This window comes from Gavia stellata, chromosome 8 (assembly GCF_030936135.1).
Source record: "Gavia stellata isolate bGavSte3 chromosome 8, bGavSte3.hap2, whole genome shotgun sequence".
NCBI classification, from domain to species: Eukaryota; Metazoa; Chordata; class Aves; order Gaviiformes; family Gaviidae; genus Gavia; species Gavia stellata.
The window spans coordinates 30,103,142-30,125,742 of record NC_082601.1 but is presented as its reverse complement, the minus strand read 5'-3'; the positions used below and the strand labels follow the sequence as shown (position 1 = coordinate 30,125,742).

General features: G+C 39.8%; 1 protein-coding gene across 1 annotated transcript; it reads right to left on the bottom strand.

Moving 5' to 3' along the window:
- Positions 1–2,941: 2,941 nt before the first annotated feature.
- Positions 2,942–16,593, bottom strand: CPO (carboxypeptidase O). The gene is made up of 11 exons (XM_009820025.2): positions 16,514–16,593; positions 13,189–13,264; positions 12,641–12,765; positions 10,025–10,139; positions 9,096–9,197; positions 8,220–8,324; positions 7,480–7,590; positions 6,237–6,327; positions 5,462–5,664; positions 4,429–4,513; positions 2,942–3,210 (listed from the first exon to the last, which is right to left on the bottom strand). The coding sequence occupies exons 1-11, from the start codon at positions 16,591–16,593 to the stop codon at positions 2,942–2,944; spliced, it is 1,362 nt and encodes a 453-aa protein (XP_009818327.2).
- Positions 16,594–22,601: the final 6,008 nt, after the last annotated feature.

Genomic DNA, 22,601 nt, shown 5'->3' with positions numbered 1-22,601 from the left:
GGTGAAGTCTTTCTCTCCACTTCTGTGATACTTCAATGCTGGGAATGCTGGAGGCAAAATCTCCCCTCAACCGCCTGCCTAGGTGCCATGTACAGGGCCATCTTCCCCTGCCTGATGGTGGTTATTACAACAAGAGGAGCTAATGAGGGACTGAGCCAGTCCACAGAAACCTGCTAATTAACTTTGGGACACATCTGGTTGTAACTTGTAGTGGTAAACAATTTTATCAAAAGATACCCAAGATCAGCAAAACCAGCTCCCTTCCTCTCTGGCTCTAGGCGTACAGGCTGTGCAATGTCTCTGAATCCAGTAAAGAAGCCCTAGCTGGCAGCATTTTTGTACCAGTGTAGTCATGGGTTGGTTTTGGAAAGCACTTGGTGGCAGCCCAAGCTTGGGTTGGCTTTGGCAAGGTGTGCGTGTGGGCATTGGTCTCCAGAGGGCACTGCCATCTGCTGCTGGTGGCACTGGGAAACTTCACTGCATTTCGCTAGCAAATGGCTGTGAAACACTTGTGGTCAAACCCCACTTGCTTAAAGACAGCTCACAGTCATGGGCCAGATGGACTTGTCTTGTTTCTTACAGTTCCAAAGACACAATATATAAATACAAATATAAAGACTTACAAGTCACATCCTAAACTAAACATAAGTTTGGGGAGTGATGCTCCTGTGGGGAGAAGTGCTAATTAGTGACACCTTCTGCTGCAGAGCCCAGCAACAGACGGGTCTTACTGTAAATGAATGGTTGGTCTGGAAGGACTATGCTCTGGGGAACCGGCAGGAGTTAGACAGATTTAGCTACACCAATTGGTAATAACCTGCGGACAATGAACACAGGAGCTAAGATTTGTCAACTAACAGTACAGACAGAATGACAATAAGATGTGCTTTGGAGAAATGACTGTGAGGTTTTATCTTTTTTTTTTTTTTTCTTAACAGTACCATGGTCAAGTGATATACATCCTTCTTTTGGCAGATTGGAAGAGAATTGAAGAAAAGAATTCTCCAGGTTCTGCCACAGACCCTCTGTGAGATTTTAGTCAAGTCACTGAGTCTCGCTGTACTTTAGAACTTGAGGACAGTAATATTTCAGTCCTCTCAATGTCCATTATCTGTGAATTTTCTGGTAGAAGCTCTTGATACGCATTTGCCATCACTAGCCTTCAAGCAGCAGGGGGGAAAAAAACCACTCTCTTCCCCAAAGTTGGAAATACTTTGTTGAAAATCTTTTGTTAGAACACTTTCAATTTTCAAGTGGAATCTTGAAATTTGCTAAGAAAATCAGGCATTTCATACAATTTTTTTTTCTTTCCCCTGGACTCTTCATTTTCTATCAGGGAAAAAAAGTAATCTAGCCTAATATCTGTAATAGCCAAGGCTGGTGGACATATTTCTGGGATGTGGGACTGCTGGATTCAAAAGCAGACAGAGTACAGGTTAGAATAGGTCTTCTAAATTTCAGTGAATAGCCTGCACCCTCTGGTGTTGGCTGTAACAACACAGAAGCTTTTTCCTCGGCTTTTCCTTCTGAGTGGCCCAGGTGGAGGGTCCCTGCTCAATGGGCTAAAACGTTTTCTTTCCTCTGGCACTCTACTGAGCTTCCAGCTTTGCATGAGGATCCCAGGCAGATCCCTGCAGGCTGCAGGCTGTCCCAGGTGATGGAGAGCCATGCAACTGGGCCCCAGTCCTTCTGCAGAGTCAGCCCCAAAGGATTAAGGTGGTTTGCAAGAAAGGCACCCCTCTCTAAATAGACTTTCTTTATGTACCATCTGTAATGAAATCCCTTAGGAGTCTGACTTTATGAGAATATTTGTCACCACCAATCATACAGTTGAGGATGCAGAGAAATCACTCTCTGGTCTGCTCTGTAGGAATAGCACCCCATCCTCATCTTCCTTTGCCCTTTGCCTTTAGTATTTTTGAAGGATTTGGGAAGTTTCTGTATTAGAATCATGGAATGGTTTGGGTTGGAAGGGACCTTAAAGATGATCTAGTTCCAACTCCCCTGCCATGGGCAGGGACATCTTCCACTAGACCAGGTTGCTCAAAGCCCCGTCCAACCTGGCCTTGAACACTTCCAGGGTTGGGGCATCCACAGCTTCTCTGGGCAACCTGTTCCAGTGCCTCACCACCCTCATAGTGAAGAATTTCTTCCAAATATCTAATCTAAATCTACCCTCTTTCAGTTTAAAGCCATTACCCCTTGTCCTATCACTACATGCCCTCGTAAAAAGTCCCTCTCCTGCTTTCTTGCAGGGCTCCTTCAGGTACTGGAAGGCTGCTATAAGGTCTTCACTAATCTGACTGCATCTAAGTGACAGGGCCACACCTCTTGTCTATCCCCACATGCTTGCACCAGCTCAACTCTTCAGCTTGTTTCAGACTGCTGTTGATGGTTGCCTGATTATGACCTTTTACCCGCTTTTGAGACCCTGTATTTTCTGGTAAATCCCAATGTGGCAGTTTAGGGAAGTAAGGTGGATGTCAAGGAAGCTGTCCAATTTTCTGTAGTGGGAATTGGGGACATTTAAATCTCACAGGCAGCCTGCTGATGCCAGCAAGACCCAGGAGTCAGCGCGGTCAGGCAGTGGGGAGAATTGTGACAGAGCAGGAATATGGCTGACAGAAGGGCTACATAGGCCCAGGTGAGCCCCTGAAAACATGCTGAAGAACCAGGGAGTAATAGTGCTCTGTCCCCATGTGTACTCAAGCTGGCTTCTTGCAAAGCCAGCAAGTGAAGCTTGGGAAATTGCCACAGCTTTTCATCCCTTCCTCCTCCCCTAAAACGCAGCTATCAAAACCACAAGTGGATGCTTGTATTTTGTGGGATGAGCCTTTATTGAAATATTTGACATTTAGTTCCTCTGCTCAGGTAATTTTGTCTTTTCAAAGGGACATTATACTTTGCATGTGAGTCTCTTGCTGGGTTCTCTAAGCCATTTTTAAGAAACAGTCCATGTAATTACAACACTCAGGCAAAGGCTCAGGCCCAGGCTGCTGGAGGTCAGCATCACAGCCCCACCTGGGAAGTACTTCTGATCAACATAGTCTATGATAGTTGTCACAGCCAACATAGTCTCCTCACATGTGGGTTGGATCTGGTCAGGGGGTAGAACAAATCCATGAGTGCCCTTGTCTCGCAGTTCAAATGTGTAGGAGAAAGGAATGCCAATCATGTGAGCCCAGTCACGTGAGGAGCCTGAGTTACTGTCTGCGAATTTAAAAATAGAGGGGAGGTATATGTATTAAGCACGGTTCTTTGAAAACACTTCTTGCTATAGTTAACGCAAGATTATACCACAATCCCTGAACTAAGCAGTAACCAGATATCACTGTAACATGGAAAGCAGGGTTTCTAGGTGCTGCAATTCTTTATTATACTAAAAGTCTTCCATGGAGTTTCCTAAGTGAAACGATCCTCCATAAGATGGTATTGTACAATAACAGCAGAAGAGTTCCAGGGATTATGTGTTTTTAGCATTTTACTGTGATTAGTGTGGGGTACAAGATGGATTGGCCATTTGTCTGTTCTGGTACTTCATTTCCTACATTGACACTGCCTGGAATTTCTTTGTATATTTGTTTTTAAGCATAATTTTGGTCAAGTCTGAAAAATTTCTGTCTACTCCCAGTATCACTCTTCATCTGCCTCATGGGTCTTTTTTCTTACCTATTCAGTACAAGTACAAACCCTGGCAAAATACAGTCCTAGGCATGGACAAGTTACCTCATACTTACACTGTATTGCTCATGTAGTAGGTGACTCGTGACTCTGGGACTGACACAGACAGACACTGTGAATATGCAAAACCGCATGGGTACTGGAGCCAACTACTTACTGTTCTGAGTGACTAGCGTGACTTATTGCTTACTGGGAAAAGACTGGGTTTACCAGGCAGTCTCTAGGGCCCTCTAGTCCTCTACATAAAGGCTGTCAACTAGTATCTGCCGTGATGGTGTGTTCATGATGTGGCTATCCAGTCTATTAGGAACGAGGCTGAAACCAACATATTTCACACAGAACTGCAAGCAGCTGCCATGTGATAATGTCTGATGGAGTAACTATAGATCTGATTGGGATTTTAATTTTTGCTTGACTCCAGTGAAGACAAATAGGAGTTTGTCTGCTGACTTCAGCAGGGTCAGGATGATCTATCAATCTCCTTCTGTCCCCTGTGATGTATCTGTGAGGAATTCATGTAGGAACTAGCTTCTGATCAGTGCTTCCTTCCTTCCTGCAGTCAGCTTTATAACATGCAGTGTTATCTTGTATTCAAATGCTGCTGCTTAGATGTTCCACTGAACCAGTCCGTTAAATATTACTCAAAGAGGAAACTCAGCAAAACAGTACTTACTGATGCCTGTGACACAAGAATGACTCCCTTCTTTGAGAAACAGAGCAATCAAAGGGAAACATAAAGAATCTTACATAAAATTAAAGAGGTTGATCCTACTTCATAGCTGGTCCCATACTTTCCCATCAGGGCAGCAGCTGCTTTCTCTGCAACATGCATCTGTAAGTTCAAAATAGGAACAGCATTGTTATCAGTGCCAGTATATTTAGCAATTGTTTTGAGTGGACCAAAATGCTTGTTTCTTTCAGCTTTACATTTACATATGATCAGCTTTAAGTTTTGATATTATTAGTTCAGGACTTTAGAGAAACCCATTACAAACATTTGGGCAAATTGTTCTTGGTTTTTTTAATGCAAATTATGTTAAAATTTTAAAATTTACTCTGCTATTAGGTAGAGAAGATATTTACTTTGTTGTAAAGCTAGAGGGCTGTATTTTGGAGAATTAGAGTCTAGGTTGTATAGCATACTGATACTGACTACAGCAGTGATTGATCTCTTCTTACGTTTATTATATTGCCATAGACTCTGTATCCCATCATCTTTAGAAACCGAGCCATAGACGGACTAAATTACTTCTCCAATGACTCGTATGAAGTCCGAACCCAAGTCCCTCATGCTCTTGACTAGCGCTCCAGCTACTGGAATGTTCATAAATACACATGTTAATGAACTCAGAACACTCAGAAACTGAGGGGACAAGTAACCAAGAAGTAGGTGCCTACTTTGCTCCCATTCTCCTAGTGAGCACATTTGGAATACCCGTTCTGGACACAATCATGACAACCGTGTGTGTATAATGTGCTGGCATCCTAAAGTGCAAACACATTCTTGTATGCAACAAGAACTTGGTGCTTTTCTCCACTTACATTGCATTGCAGTAACCCTATCTGTAATAGTTCAATTTTCCTGATTTAAAATGGAGGATTAGGGTTAATTCTGAGGCAAATAAACCTTGCTGATACTGCATGGAGTGGCAGTAACTCTGGGAGCCAAGCCGCTGAATAAGCCCATCTCCTCTGAAAGAAAGGCAAGAGGGCAAATAGAGTTGTGCCACATGCCTGTACTTGTTCTCTACAAGTGTAGAAGATGAATGTTTTGCCCTACCAGTTCTTCACTGTTACTTGGAGGTTTAGTTGTGGAACCATATGGAGTGAGGATGTACTGTCCATAGGAGTGAATTGTTAAATAGCACAAAATGTCACTCTTCTTCCTTTTGATAAACTGAGCCACAGCTCTGGTCTCAGGCTCTGATTCTGGTCCAGATCCACAGAAGATTTCACTGCTGCAGTTATAAGAAACACCGATACCTGGAGAGGAATACAAAAAGTGAATCAAAGGAGAGACATGTAAATGCCAGTTCAGAGGAAAGAGGGAAATTTACCTTGGAGTGTTAAGGCATGTGTTTATGGGGGCAGGGAGACTAGACAACTCAGTGGGACTTTAACATTTTACGCTGTTGGTAGCAGCTAAAATTTGCTACAAGACTGAAATATTTAACTCAAATTTACAGGCCGGCTGCAACAAAAACACTCTGACACCACCACAGTGTACCACCTGCCAGGGAAGCTTTAGAGGCTCCTTGAAATTCATGGCAAACACAAATACTGGCTGTTAAGCGACTAACTTCATCAGCTCTGCCTAGAGCTGATGCTTGCTCCTGCAGTGAATTAGAGGTATAGTAATATAAGCAGCAATTTTCTGCTCACAAAAATAAATGCCAGTTGAAAGTCAATGACTTAATAGTTTACAAACCAGGTTTTTATTTTTACATATGTCTTGATGACAACAAGATGGGGATTCCTTTCTTATAGGAATTCTTATAGGAATTATTACTCTTGCTTTACATTTGTGCTGCTGATCTGAAATACTTGGAACTTACTGCCCCAGGAGGAATTGAAGTTTCGGTTCAGATCTGTCCCGTAGCAGGTGCCATTCATATGTGGAGAACGGTTTTTCCTCCACAGACGATCCTAAACAAAAGTAACTTCAGTTACATAATAACAACTCAGTGACCTGTAGGGCCTAGTGGTAATATGGTGTAAAGACTCCTTTATTTTAGACCTCTGCATTCTGAGTAACTCTTGCGTTGTAAGAGTGCAACTCTGTGTGCAAGGGTGATAAAGCTTAGCGATAGAACATTTTATCTACTACAGCCAGGCTGCCATATTCCACAAGACTGCATGCACCTTGAAATGAACCTCCTGAGCTTTAAAAAAAAAAAAAGTATGCTTTTCGTGTCGTACTTAACTGCTTCCATGCAGTGTTGCACTCCTAAGACTTGGCATTGTGAGGGATACTTCTCTGTCCAAGAGACGATAGCTGAACTTATGTTTGTTTCAGATTCAAGAAGATGAATGCTTTTTTGTCAGCTAATCTTGCTGCTGCTCCTTGTTTCCTTGCTATACTCGGTTCTCTGCAGACCTCGCTGCACTGCCTGTATGAGCTTCCTAGCTGAATTACCTGTGCATCCAAGTGCAATATGTGGCATGCCCCAAACCTGCCAGGGAGCAAGGATCCACACGGCAGTAGGCTGAGCCTGTTGGGCCATGCTGAGGTCCTGCATTAAAAGGTGTTTCAACTGGGCTCAGGAGCCTGGAAGCATGATGAGAGTTGCTGAAGACGAACATTTTGCATTATCCTCCTTATCAGAAAAGGAAGATTATTTGGGAGGGCACACCTATTTCAAAACCAAATAGCCCAATATTTGACAAATTCTCCATTGTCTTATGCTGCAAAGGTGCTTAGACCCATCTGTTAGTTGAGATCTCTTGTGAAGAATGACTGATTCCTCCAGACATGCTTAACTTCTTCAACCAAGCCTTGAGCTGTTAGCAGGGAAGTAAGTCCATCCCCAGAAACCCAAAAGTAATTGATCCTGTGGGTTTGTCCTTCTCTTTTCCCAAGGCTCATGGCATTTGCTAGGAATTTTTAGCCCTGTAATCTCAAGTGACTGCTGATTTAACAGAAGAAAGAAAACCTCTTTGCCATGAGAGGGTTTGTATAAGTAATGATTCTGTCACTGTTCTCTGTTTAAATATAATTGCTATGATTGTATCTCAAGTTAACAAAACATGCTGTGCATATCTAACTTTCAATCTAGTTCCTGGATTTTCACTACTTACTTCTTCCCAGGAATAGATGTAACCATCAATATTAAGGACTGGCAAGATGTAGAGGTCCAAATTCTGCAGAAATCTACTTATCTTTGGGTCAGATTTGTAATTTTGAAGAATCTGAAAAGAAAAAAATAGAGGACTGAGCAGAGAATCTAGTGGTAATCACTGGAAAGAGCTAGTTTAGAACTATCATCAGGGAATCACTCACTCCTGGATATCACCATGATATCCAAGATCTACTTGATCCCCAGATATGTTGAGATATCTACCTTTTGCCATTAACAAAGTGACAGTGTATCCGGTTATAGTGTACTTCATATGGATACAGTCTTGCAGGTATGAAAGCTGCATGATAGCATACCTGTGCACCAGGTACTTTCAGTGCACGTGGAATATTGCTATACCATATCTTAGGGTTGCTTTATTCCAGGGGGACTGTGGCTTTGTGGTGCAGAGGGGCTTGATCCAAAAACCACTGTAGAAAATGGAGACATTACTATCAAGTTCAGTGGCTTTGGAATCAGTTCAGATGGAGGAAACAATGTGCTAACAAGTATTGTCCTATATCTCATCTCAAACTGTGATTTGGACTTAGGTCTCCACAGGTATCTGTGCTATGTACTAATTTTGAAAACCGTATTTTAACAGAAAAAGCATAATTCTTAGTACTACGATAGAGAAGAGAACAGAAGTAGCCAAAGTGATATGTTGTTTTTTATTATCTAAGTGGAAAAGTGAAGACTCACTTCTTTCACAAACCACTGGCAGAAGGCTGGAGAGATCCATTCTCTGGCATGAATCCCACAGTCCATCCAAATAATCTTTTTGGTTTTATCTGATGGTTGACTGATCTGAGGGAGTGTAAAAATGATCCTTTGGAAAACTGTTACATTACAATAAAACAGCTTAGCGTAACACAGCAAGAAAAGGATGTTCCTTGATATGCCATTGAGCCATCTGAGATTATTATTATTACAGACACCATTATGACAAGCTCTCCTTCCTAATAACCCCATCTCTGTAGTATCACAGCGCAAGTGTTTTAAAGTGTCTGTTGAGCAGGAGTGTCAATAAAACAGTTTCTTTTTCATTTATATTAGTCATTCACAGGACTCATTGTTCTTACTTTGAGATTCCTTTTTTTTTTTTTTTAGAAGAAGCACAAAAAGGCAGGGAATCTAATTTTAGTGATAGGAACAGATTAGACAATAACTAACCCAGCTATTAAGACTGTGAGTTTTACTAGAGCGTCTGATAAAAAATGTCATGGAATACTCCTAGCAGAAAGGCAATATGCTGTAAAAAATAATAAAAACAACAAAACAAAACTCTTTATCCTCATACATAACTGATGCCAAGCTAGTTTCAGCTTGATTTGTATTTCTAAACAAGACTTCAGTTAAATTTGTTGTTTTCACTGCATAATAGCAATATCAAGGTTATGGTGATAGCACATACGAAGGTTGACAAATCTTGCTGTATTGTAGAGGAGTAAAACCATCTCCTGTTACTTCATTGAATTGGGATGAGCACTGTCTTTGGAAAGATCTGAATCCTGTCTTCTCCTATGTACTTTTTTGTGAAGATACCTTTAATTGATTTGAAGAAAGTTCCGCCCTTACCTGCAGATAATATATTGTTCGATTCTCAGTTGTCTTCCCCAGGTAGTGCTGAGTCACCAGATCACTGTTGCTCTTCTGGATCTGAGTCATCCATTGATAAATCTGAAATAGTCACAGAGAAACCGTGGTCCAAAGGGGGAGTTTCCTTCTCTTTCCCACCTCCATTTCCAGATTAAAGAATTTTCTTTTACTTAGACAAGCAACATTTTCCTCAGAGCTTATTTCAATCTGTGATATCACTTAACACGCATGGTAGGCCTTTCACTTGCCTCTGAGCGAAGGCACGGTCATATCTCACTGGGTGTTAAATGATATAGCATCACTGCAATATGACACTGATACTCTGTTCTGGATCTCATTCAACATGCCCATCCTATTGGGCATCTTTTTGTTGACTTCACCAGACATGGAACCACACCTTATGACATTATTCTCTCCTGAAGTGTCAAAAACCTGTCCTCAAATTACTTCTTTCTACAGGTCTCCCACTGTTCACCTCTTCTTCCTCACTGGGATTCCAGAGATCGCAATAGTCATTGCACTTCACATTTGGCTCAGCATCAAACACACTGGGGCTTAAATGAATAAATACTAGAGATAATGATAAAGCATAATAGGGTAGAAAGGTAGCAAACCAGTCAACTGAACCCCAGGATATTATTTGCAAAACAGTATGGCTGCTTCACGCAGACCATTTAGGTTTTGGTCAGGGAGGAATTGAGGATTTAAACAAAATCAATGGCAAATTCATGTTCAATTCAACCAGGCCAAGATTCTAGTCAAAGAGTAAGGACTGATTCTGCAAAGAAGAAAGCCAGGAAGAGCTCCATTGGCTTCAGCTGAGCTTTCTGCAAGCACAGAGTTTCTTGCTGTGGCATTTACAAAATAGCAGCAACAAAGAAAGCAAGCAGACTTGGGTTCCTCTTTACCTCTTCCATTGGATGATATTGGGTGTAGACATAACCTTCTGAGAGCTGCCTGTGGCTGCTCCTGTCCCTTGGCATGCTCTGATCCACAAGTTCCTGCAGGTCAGGTATTAGGACTCTGAGGGGAGGGGAAAGGGGGAGATAGAAAAGAAAACAATCCCTCACAATTACTGCAGAACTATCATGGTGGGTACCTTGCTTACATCAACAAATGAAAGGATTTAGGCTCCTCTGTTGTTCACTGCCTGCCAAATTCATCACTATCAGCATAATGGTTACTTTCATGTAAGAGAAAGTTCAAAGTACTGAGATTTTTACTGGGTTTTAACAACAAAGTAATAATTTTACAAGATTTTTTTTTTAAGATTGACAATTTTGTACAAAAAGTGTTCAATATATTTCTTTTCTTCACTTCTACTTCTGGGCAAAACTCTAAAATACCACCTTTTGGGAAAAGCAGGGAAAAGTGAAAAATTTAAGATTAGTGTTTCATTGTATTTTATGGAGACATTTTCAATTTGCAAAGACTTCACAAAAGTATTCAATGCAATTTGCAAAAATCAGAACAAACCCCCTCTTTACTTCAAAACGCTCTTCTTGCTTTTTAGCTACAAATTAGTTCACAAATGAGTACAGCACAGGCGTGATTCCATGATCAAGGGAGTCAATAAAACCTTTTCCTTGGCTTCAGAGGACTTTGGATCATACACAGTGCTTTCTCACTGCAATCAGCCCCTTGTAAAACTGTTACAAATCTGTGCTCATTGTAAACCCTCGTGATAAGACAATTGCAAAGGTAGCTTAAACATTGTTGATTTCAAACACTGTCGTGCTAATAGGCTATTCTGCTGACAGTAGCACTGATCAGCATTTCTGGAAACTACACATAAGAAACTTTTAAGAGTAGTTACAGATGACTTTCACTCTGAGCTTTGATGTTTATTCACATCTGAAGTTCAAACTAAAATTCAGGCAGTGCAAATTCCAATGAACTGAAATCACACACGCAAAATGCCTTATCAGAACTCTGGAGAATTGAAATCCCAGAGTCTGACACAGTCAGAATATTGATGTCCTGATTATAATTTGTCATTTATGTCTCTATCATTATATACCTAACTGTCATGTTACCTTCCTGGCATGTAAACTACCTTCTAAAAGGTGGTTCCTGCTTTGAATCTGTTATAGGAACTTTAACTCTAAAATTGCAGTACTCATCTCAACCCCTTTGCAATATAAAGCCAAAATTTCAGCTTGACTATTAAATTACCCACCTCTTTCTTTAGGACCCTGCACAAGGTGGATACAGTTCTGGCCCAAATCCAAGGAAAAAAAAAAAGAGATTAAGCTGCTAACTTATGTTTAGTCTTTAAATTTCCACTAGAGTCAGTTGAAACCATTAGAACATGAAGAGCCTTGATATAAATAAGAGGTTAAATATCTTCTGGAATGTTGAATACCTAAACCTGATGCTAGATCATTTGTACAGGCTCTCACCTCATCTCTCTCCATCTCTGGTTGTCAGGGCATCACACTTACTAAAAAGAATTTGGCAGGCAAGATGCAGGATACCAAGATCAGCTTTAACTCGAAACAGCTTTGAAGTAGCACCAATCCTCCTTTAACGTATCTTTGATTGGTAAATGTCAGTGCATGTCCATAGGCCATTTGGCATCAGCCCTGAATGACTACAGGATTGTTTATATGAAATATAGCTAGCTACTGGTTACCTGAAAAAGTCAGTTCCAAATGGGAATGGACTGTGTGAGGAATAGGTCTTATTTAGTCCCATTTGGTTTTATAAACACTCTTTCTATCTGGGTTAGATCTTCCGGTTGGAAGTAGAATTGTGGCAGTTAGTGAAGATGTGTGACTGGGTAGGTGTGATAAAGCATCATGGGTCATTTGCAGCTCATGGCTCCCAATTATGTACGCAGTGGGGACCTGCCACCGGGACCTTTGTCCCAGGCTGGGATATCTTGGTTTGGCTGGATGCTCACCAGCCTGGCAGGGGGATAGGGGTAAGAAACTGCAGTTTTGAAGAAACTGGCTGAACATTTGCGTTGAAAGGGCTCTTCTCCAAACCAGAGGAGGAACAAAAGACAGGGAAGGGAAAAGGGGAGCTACAGAGACTGGTTCTCTGCAGTAACACTGATTAAACTTTTGGGCTCTCCAAAATAGGGAGGACCCTGTGTTCAAGTATCCATGCTTTCCAAGAGCAAAGCATGCTCCTGTAAGTCGTGGTTGTACCAAGTTTGGCTTCCTGACTTTAGACTAAAAAACTGAGTCATACATCAAAGCGTCATCCTCTGCCACTGAGAAGGCAACAGCAGGAAACAAGACAGACTGGGCTGTCTCAGATCCCAGCTCCAAATGCACAGTCCAGGCTAGTTGGAAGGTGAATAAACAGGGCATAGGGGAATGTGCTTTTAAAACTCAAAGGTATATGTAGCATCTGTGCATTGGGCAGGTCAAGGTAAGTTGCAGGCACTTGGAACAAAGGTTGGGTCCTATTGTCAGTACTAGCTGACTGTTCATTGGAAAGGGCTAGGACCTTTTGTGATAGCAAGGAAGATTGTTAGAGCCAGCCTTTCCCATCAGGAAATTAAGAGGTTGTACTTGTAAGAGATCATATGCAGATCTAAGCTGTCTTTAACCTCCTGCACCACAGGGGCTGGGACCCTTATGTGCAGGTCTTCTCCAGTCCAGATGTCTTCAGGCAGCAGGGGCTTCCACAAATCCAGCTGTGCAGAGGAGGAGAAAGAAATGTACAAATCAAGCTCTGTTTTCAGAATAAGAAAACATATTTAAGATAGAGTAGCTGCATTATCAATAAATGGAAGAAGTTTTCCTTCAAATTCTCCCCTTAACTATTCTCCAGCCATCTGTTCATAGAGCATGCAGCACAGGCTTAGTGTTTCCATTGACTCAGGCACCACCGATAAGGAGCCGCACCTTCACAGAGCCATGCAAGGAAACTAACTTCTTCCCATAAATTACTGCAGGTAGTGGAAGGGTAATTCCACCCTATGCTAAGAAAAAAAAGTTAGGTAAAGCTTTTTCAAGTTTACTTTAATCTTCATTCCTGTCCAAAGTTACATGCAAATCTGTTTTACAGCCCAAGACCCCACTGTGCTTTTTGGGCACACATGGTTATTCTTACTCACCAGTAAAGTGCTGCAAAGTTGCTGAAGATGCTGGACTTGTTGAAATGTTTCTGGCACAATATGCAAAACCTGATCCCTGGAAATTAAGCAGAGAAACAAGATCAGTTTTAATGTCTGTTAAAGTATCAATGACTTCATAAGTCAAAAGGAGGTATTTTGTTATGTAGAAGGAAGACAGCATGTAACTGAGCGCTGTTCCAACAAAAACATGTCTAAAAGTGATGAATTCTTGGAATGTTTTAGCTACAAATAGGACTAAGTGATGTGAGTTTTCTGCTGCTAGAGTGTTAGATTAACTCTGCTTCCTTGCCAGTGGCTATTCTTTATTCACTATACCAGCTTCACTGAAGCCAACTGCTCACATGAGCCCTGGTGTGTGTTTCTGTCTTTGCAGGACCAGGGCCAAAACAAGATAATTGGTAATATATAATAAACTATTTATTTGATAAGATGTCACTTTTTTTTCTCCTGATTGGGAATTATTCAATTATTCCAGATAGACTTGGTGCTTTGCCGATCTACTTCAGCATGCAAAAATATTAGATAGCCATGATAAATGAACATTGCTAAGAGCTTGAGATGTTCACAAACTACTTGTTATGAGAATAGCCAATTTATTCCACAAATAGTGAATAGTGTGGTCTCCAGAATTGCATATTCTTACTCAATTTGCAGGAAACAAAAATTTCTAGTATGGATCTATCGTTTTATATTTCTAGAAAACACACACAGATCCAGTGTCTGAGTATATATTTTCATGAGGCCCCATGAAACATTCATTTACTACAGGCTTAATCTGAAAAAAATATGCAAAGTTTACAAAGAACAAATTAAAATGGTTGGAAATGCAGAAAAAGCAAATTTGTACGTTCTATTAAAAAACCCTTTGTAATTATTTTTCTAATTTTTTTCAGTGTTCTTTCAGATCAACTTCCCAGGACTGATAGCAAGTGTGACATTTCTAATGAAAGGGTTTCATAATGAGGAGTGGATTTTGACAACTACATTACATTACTCAAAGGTGAGATAGCAGTCAACCACTACTGATGTGATAGAATGGAGAACCCGAGAAATGTTCGTATTTGTTAGTAACCAATAATTACTGCTTCACAGGATCCTTCAGTAACTTCAGTGGGCCTTGGAGCCTTTACAGGACAGGTACAAAAATAGAACATTTTACATTTTAAAGTTTTTATAACAGAAATTCCTGTTGCAAAAGCCTTGCATGGCTTTTTATTAAAGCCATTGTCATTATGGTCATCAATATAATATGCTCTCATCATCTGAACTGCAACTGCTATCATTTGTGCTTCCATACACAAATGTACAATTACCAGCTTAATATATATGCAAATGAAATTCACTATTTATTCACATTATCCACTGAAAAATAGGGGAGTTTGGGGTTTTTTACATCTCTCTTGAAAATATCACCTTTGCTGACAGAGAAACGTAGAACTTGATAGTTAAAATGGGCTATTTACTACCGGTTCAGGAGATATTGTTAGCATATAGGCTCCTCATCTATGGGGCAAAATGATTACATTTGCATTGCTAACAGTTTGGTACAACAGTCATGATATCTTTGTAATAAACCTTGTAGATGCAGGATAAACATCTTTGCTAGGAGAATAAACATCTCAGCTGCAGTTCAGAGTTCATTCGCTCTAAATGCCTGGGCTTGCTTTGCTTTTTGTCTATCAGGAAGGGAAACAATATCCTGTAATATCTTTCTATCCTCATTGACATTATGTCTTAATTACACCAAATGAAAGAAACGCCAGACAGTCAGATTGCTGCCAGATGGCCAGCTCTTATTTACTGATAAACCTTTTACAATAGCCAGTGTGGAGACAAATAATTTTTAATAGTAAACTAAGATTAGAAAGCACAAGTTCATTTATGATTATGGACTAGGATTCTCAGTGGAGAAGTGCAAAGTCAGCCTATGTGACCACATGAGAACAACAGTTTTTTAAATGCTACAGTTAAGCTTTCTTACCAAATTAGAAGGACTGTTCTCAGCACTAGCTGCGTTTCTTGGATGCTCATAGATCAGGTATTTCATTTAAGTTGTTGAACAGAGCAAATGACAATGAAAATGGGCTTTGCTAGTAATTTCATCTTTGTGCAGGTGCTGCCCACCCAAAGTCACACTGACCGTTCGATTAAGTGTGCTTTTAAATCCCATGCAAGCACTCAACAGATTCAGGCCTGATCAGCAATTAGAAACAAAAATTAATACTACGTTACCAAGGGTCTGTTGAACTCTGTTCAGTGAAATCAACAGACTCTGACTGCGTCCCTGGTACAAATCTAAAGACCAGATATTATCCAAGGGAAATAACACATTTTAAAGAGAGAAGTAGTGACTCTGTATGCTCTGCCAGGAGCTTGCCAGGAGAGTTGTTGAATGGGTATACTATGAAGGAACTTACTTACAGTAGGTATTGCTTCATTTTCTTTCCTTTTTAAAACTATTTTCTGGGGATATAATTAGTCTAGAGACATTCAGCACTGGGCTACTTTCTCCATTTACTTTAGAAAATTCCATGTATAAAGTTATATGTGGATAGCTGGCCTCCACACTATATTTGTGCCCCTCCTGCAAATCCCAGCTGCTGTAAAGGCAGAGTGACCTATCATTTCTTGTAAAGTTTAGGGTGAATGAAACAAAATAGTTTAGATGGGCAAACAGCATGATTTTATATCACTCATTTTGTTACAAAGCAGAACTGAGAATGGAGAATACAGCAAAACGAGACATTTCATACTTTTCAAAAACATTAATCAGTAATAAAAAACCTGATAATCTCATTCTCTGAACACCTTGGGGCGAAAATTGTCTGGACCAACTCCATTAGCTTTTTTTTTGTTATTGTTACAGCTTTCCAACAGGGGTTCAGTATCTGAGCTGTTTTTGAGACACTATTTTTTTCATATAACCTCAGCTGTCTTTTATTAATGGATATAATTTTGCTCAATCTTCCCCTCTGCATCTGATTCCTACAGCATCTGATTTCAAAGTTCATTATGAAAGAGGCTAAGCCAAATGAATTTCAGCTAATGGAAGCAGAGCATCCTGAGGTGCATTTGAGGGGCATTCTGTGTCTCCTAAAGCTGCAATCATATCTTTGTTGGCTTGCATTTGGTTCACTCTTTCTTCATTTCTCATCTTTATGTTTTCTTTCCAAATCTTACAACGCTTACGGCTTAGTAACCCTATCTCCAGGTTTTCAGTTCATAATTGTTATTATTATTCTTACACAGTTCCTGGGAATTTCACTGCATGCACAATTTTTCATGATACCCTGTTCACACTCACCTGTCATATTGCAATTTGAAGCCGAGTTTGCCAGGAATCAGCATCCCCAGAGAAAAGATGATCCCAAGAAAAAGCCACATTTTTGTGCAAAGAACCCAGCCCTGACAGTGCAGGACTAGAGAGGAGGAGGATAGATCTGGACTGACCACTTTATGTGTACAATTATAATATATAACCAGACTTATCCTGGAAGGGAACCTGCCCTTGTTGAATCATTAACTTCACTTTTAAATAGGTCTACTTTTTCTTAATTCTCCAAGCTCTCTTCCACACCCCAAAACACAAACACATACAAATAGCAATATTCTCACTGAAGTGCTTCTTTTAAGAAGATTTATCTATATGTCACCTTCAAATCTTTGAAAATGTTATGTGACAAAGTTGGTAGTCATTGGAGAAAGTGTTACCTGCAAGTCCACAGCAACCAGCAAAGATTAGCTTATAAAAATGACTGGGATGGGAAGAACAAGAGAACAGTGGTAAAACAAGCTCCATCCTTGCTCTTTTCCTTCCTGTGTTTGTCTTTGTGGAGCACTTCTTTTACCTCTTAACTGCAATTCTGTCTTGCCTAGCCAAAAAGAGAACATGAAAGAAACAACCAACATTCTTGTAAAAGGGAAAGATGGGGACATCAGAGTCTCATCTAAACCACTTTCAGTTGGACCAGATCAGTCTCTGGCCACAGTCTATCAACTTTACACTGTCATAAAGAGTGTTTTTGTTGTATACTCAAAACAGTGGATTGATTACTATCTGAAATATTTAATTTCTTTCTTAGTTCATATATCAAGAGCAAACAGTTGAATTCCTTCCTTGATAGACTACAGTTAGACGTACAGCACAGTTCTTCAGAAAGAAATTGTTTCACTCAGCTTCTCTCTTGGATTAAAGCTATCCCATGGTGATTAGTGCAGAAAACTGTATGGATTTTGGGTGAAGAGAGTCCAGTAAGTCAGTTTGTTTGTGTACACATACAATGGACATTAACTGCAATTATGGTATCTTTGTAAATCTTTCTCAGCAAAGAATGAAGTCCTCTTACGTTACTACCAAGCCTTTCATCAAGGAAACAGGCAGCAGAACTGTCCCAGTATAAAAGAGGAACAGCTTAACTGGAAAGTGTGTTCTCACAAATCCAGGCTGCATGCAAGAGAAGAATATGTTTGTCTTCATAAATCACACTGGACCCTTCCAGTTTTATTGCCACACACTATAGCCCGGTCAACAGCCTGAATCTGAAAATGGTTAATATTTCCCTCCATGTAGATATTCAACCCACAGTGACTTGCAGAAGAGCTGAAGGAAGCCCAGTTTACAGGATTAGAGGCAGCTCCATTTGTGAGGACTCAGAAAAACAAACTCATGTTGGAATACCATATTCCATATTGACACTGAGGACATCTGCTCAGATAACCTTTGCTTTTGCTTCCTTTGTCTCCACCACTGCTATGAGGTGGACTAATGTTTTAAAGTCTTCTGCAGCGTTGTCTGTGCTCTTTTACCAGAGCTGGCTTTGAACTGGGGTTCAATCCCTTGACAGGGGCTCAGAATCTAGGAACAAGAAAAATGGAGGCATAGAGGAAAAAACCAAAAGGCTTCATCTTTTTTTTTTCCCCTCTTGCAAAAAAGATCTGCACAAATGGAGCAAATCATGATACAGGCTAAAATTCAACTCCAGCCCAAAGCTTACACCTCCACACTGAAAGCAGAAACTATTTATTCTGTGGTGAACTCATTACTCCTATGATGCCAAATAGTTATGAAGATATATAGGGTAATTTTGCTTAATGGGCATAGGATTCAGAAGAAATGACAGTTGCTTGCTAGGTCTTTGATTCAAATTCCTTTGAAGTCTAGTTGATTTTAATGGGCTTTAGATGAAAGTCCTGTGCAAATAATCATGGACATTTCTCACTGATTTAAATAATGGACTTGTTTTGGGACTTCAGCAGAAGATTTGTTCATAAAAGACAATACTTAAGTATGTACTTAACGTTCAGCTTGCAAGCAGCACTGCTGAATTCAGAATAAAAGCCATTAGAGACATTATTCTGCCACCAATGCAAAAATATCATGGGATGAACAGTTAACTTCAACAAGCCTATTGCCCTCTTGGGCATAAGTAATGTCTCTCTCAGTAATAACGTGTGTTCTTTGGTCAGGTTCTTACTGGCAGCTGCTTATCTTTCTAGCAAATGTGGAAGGCAGCTTAATCCATTTATTCCCTCCTTGAAAACCGTGTGCAAAAAGGCATGGGACATTCTGGGGAGAGGAAAGGTCGTAAACATATGGCACAAACATGCCATATGAAACTATGTGCTGTCCTTCCTTCCAAACAACTTTACTTTGCAGTTCTTCCATACATTCTTCTTAGAGCTTCAGAGCATTTTTTCAGCATCAGTTTAGCCTCTCAACTGCTCTGTGAGACAAGCAAATATTATTTCCACTACTTAAAAGATTAAGAAAAAAGGGGAAAAAAGTGACTCCCCAAGGTGACATAGGAACACTGCTGTAGAGCCAGGAATAGAATTCAGATCTCCTGACTCCCTGTCTGGTGCTTCCTTAAATATACGACCATCTGCTCTCCCGCTGGAAGTATAGATACTATATGCTGACTCCAACAAGCTGGCTGCTAAGCCTGTTAGTTTATCCTCTTTTTAGCCCATAGTGATACCATCTCAAGCTAAGCTTTTGGCCTGGAGTCAAAGTGATTTCCAGTGTTTGAATGATTCGACCTGCTTGTTATTGTTTTAACCTTGCACCACACATATGCTCAGCTATTTGTGACTTATCTGCATACAGGCTGTGTAGCAACAGCCTCGAGCTAGAACTCTTTTGTTTAAAGATTCCATACTGAAGCATACCACATGTTTTAAACAACTATCATATAGCGGTGAGTTTGATCCTGGTAGATGCCTGCACCCAGATTTCCTACTGAGCTGCATGTAACTTTCAAGGACAAAGAGCTTATTAAAAAGACAAAATATTACACACTTGTGTGTCTCCACAAACATCTGTTCATCGTGTTAAGCTTTCCCAGTTCCAGCTAAATCCCGCACAGACTCCATCGGAACTAAAAACCAAACTAGAACTAGATGGAATTCAACATGATCAACTTTTTTTTAAAATCATCAACTTGATTCTGATAAAATCATCCTCCAGTAAATCTCCTTCTCTCATTGCTGCAGAAAACTGCAGTGTGTGTCCAAGACAGAATCATCACTCAGTAGGGTCAATACAGTAGCATGCTGACTAATATGCCTTTAATCCTAGTCTTCTACTCCACTGAAGAAGAGGGGTGGATAATTCAGATGTTTTACTAAAATATCCTCTGTAGCTTTACTTGGAGGAAGCACACAATGAATTGACAGTTCTGTTTCCCATTGAATTGTCATAGGACATAGCTTATTTTATAGGTATTGTCTTTTTCTATGAGTACTAAAAGATACTTCTGTCTTTCTGAGCAATGTTCAAAATATTCCAATTCATTCTACAATATTAAGTGTATGGTCTTAATTCTGTAGCATATGAATATTCAGCAATACGTTGTGTGATCTGCAATCTGAATCATTGTTGCTCTCAGTATGCCAAGTCTTCAGCTTTCACAGCTTTGTTAGAGAAAGGTTTTTCTGAAATTCTCTGGACTCCATTGTGATTTGACAGTGCTAACTGTTCTCAAGCCTTATTAGCTCCAGCAACAATTCTAGCATCAGTAGGAATATACTGGAAGCTATGCTGAGTTACAATAATTCTCTTCTCGAGTCATCTTGCTGAGTTTTCCTCTCTCTCTCTTTCTCTGAGATTACACTTAAAACACCCCATTAACCTTACATTTGGGATTTTAAAATAATCTTAAACAAGAAAGCATTCCAGCCAACATACACTAGATTAGAATGACATTTCTAGCAAACCTTAAAATTAGTCCCATTAAGCCAACCTTAAGTGTTCTGCAGATTATCAAGTGACAGAGGGTACTTACGCTTTAGCTTAGTTGAACTAATTTGACGATTGGTATATGATCTAGTAATTTCAAGACATACACCTTTACAAATACTTTCAAAGATTTCTCCATAGGTTTTACAGCATTTATACACATGCATACTCACATATTTTGAGCCAAAACTGGAAATATCAGTGTGTTGTGTCAGTGTGGGAAACAACAACTGCCTTTTCTCCACAAGTCCTGTGATGCAGTTTTTAGACAGCTTTGTTATCAGAGAGGAGTTTCATGTACCCATTCAGTAAGCAGTTCCTTATGGAAGCAGACTGAAGGTGGCTGACAAAATCTGTATCGGTTTAATTAAGCTGGCAGAGCAGCTTCCTCAGACACCATTTTCTTTAACCAGGAAAGGAGAATCTTATTAGTGAATTGTCTTTCCTTAATAACAGGTGGCCTGGGTGGTTATTTTTCGTTCATCCTTTAGACAGCAAAATGTCACTGCTAAGGAACCTTGAGCTGGTCCTTTAACATACAATCTGAATTCAAGGTGATATTTACCACCTGTTACTAAAAAGTAACACTATTGGTTCAGTTCTAGGTGTTAAGGGTGATCACCTTTACAAGAAGCTGTGCACAAAATCCTACAGTCCTTATGTAAACACATTTCCTATGGGAAATTTGTCTGCATAAGGATTGTGCAATTTAACTTAAAAAAAATACTAGTACTATATTTCAGGTGCAATGGTAAATTGCTGAAACCAAAGTCCACACATACAAGCTGGCTGCAAAATATTGCCCTTGTAGTTTGTTCAAAGGAAAGATTCAATTTACTGACAGTTTTTAATGTGCCTGAATCCACTGTTAGAAAGACCAGTTAGATTTTCTCACTCACCTTCTCCAGTCCTGAAAACTTTCCCTCATAGGAATACCTTCTGACAACATGATTAGAACTTACAGTTTCAAAGGTATTGCTCTGAGGCAAAAGGATTTTCAGAAATGTTTGATCCTATATTGACGTTCTGAGTGGGCAAGAATTAGGCAAGAATCAGGCAAGAATCCTTGACTTTGTGAAGAAACAAAACTTCTTGTAAACCTTTAGCTGTCAAAGCAATATGTTGTTTGTTTTAATTAGGCCTTTTTAAAGAAGACACCACATAACATTAAAAGCCTATCTTGTATTTTTAAATAAAATAATTACCTTTGTAAGTAAATAAACTAGTATTATTTTATTGCTACTAGCAGAACTGTAAAGGACAGCACATAAGTCTATTATTGCTTAATCTTTAAAAAACAAGCTTACTGCACTGTATTCTAGAATAACCATCATTATTTTTAATGAGTTCTATTACAAGCACTAAAATACTTCATGATTAGATGCAAATGTGCTTGCATATGATTTCTGAGACCCAAACAATATACACTATATTCACTTTAACTTATGTAATTAGCTTTTGCAGCTATAAAACATGTTCATATTAACCTTTGGCCTCCATTCTATCAACAATGATACATATACTTAGCTTTCTGTTTAAGACCAACACCACTGAGCATGCAGTTATGTATGTACATCCATGCAAGGTGAGTAATACTCCAAAGCCCTCAGCCAGCATGAGGATCTGTTAAAAATGGTTATGATGTCCCTGAGGAATCTCAGTGATTGTTAATGAAACCAATAGTACCTGACAAAAGATCTCAAAGTGGATCTCACCAGAGCCAAACAAGTCTATTCTACATAACTTATACTCAATAGAATTTCTGGTGTATTTTCGCAAATGAGCCTTAAAGAATTTATAAGCTGGGTTTGAAGTGTGCTGTGTATTTATGGGTGTGACACGCAGTAGAAACAGCTTGCATTTTGGTGTCTGATTCTGTAAAAAATAATTGCTGCTAATAGTATCTGGGGAAGGGACTGGGTAGCATAACTTTGAAGTGGTTGTTGTGACAGGGCTGGATAGGTTTGCGATAAAGCTATTGACACAGCTTGCATTGGTCACAAGTTTTGGGGTTATTCAGCAAAGGGAGCTGTTTCTTTTACAATTAGTCAAGACTTTCTCCACTGTCATGGCTGAACTGTTACTACTCTTTGTACAAGGAGTGGATCTGAAACATCAGCCAGCTAGGAGAGCTTACAAATCCAAGCAACTTGAC

Coding starts and splice junctions, on each gene's coding strand:
- CPO (XM_009820025.2), bottom strand. CDS start 16,593: ATGTGGCTTTTTCTTGGGATCATCTTTTCTCTGGGGATGCTGATTCCT. Junction 8,325..9,095: donor GAACAATATATTATCTGCAG/GTAAGGGCGGAA, acceptor ACACTCCCTCAG/ATCAGTCAACCATCAGATAA. Junction 5,665..6,236: donor CTTCAATTCCTCCTGGGGCA/GTAAGTTCCAAG, acceptor ATTCCTCTCCAG/GTATCGGTGTTTCTTATAAC.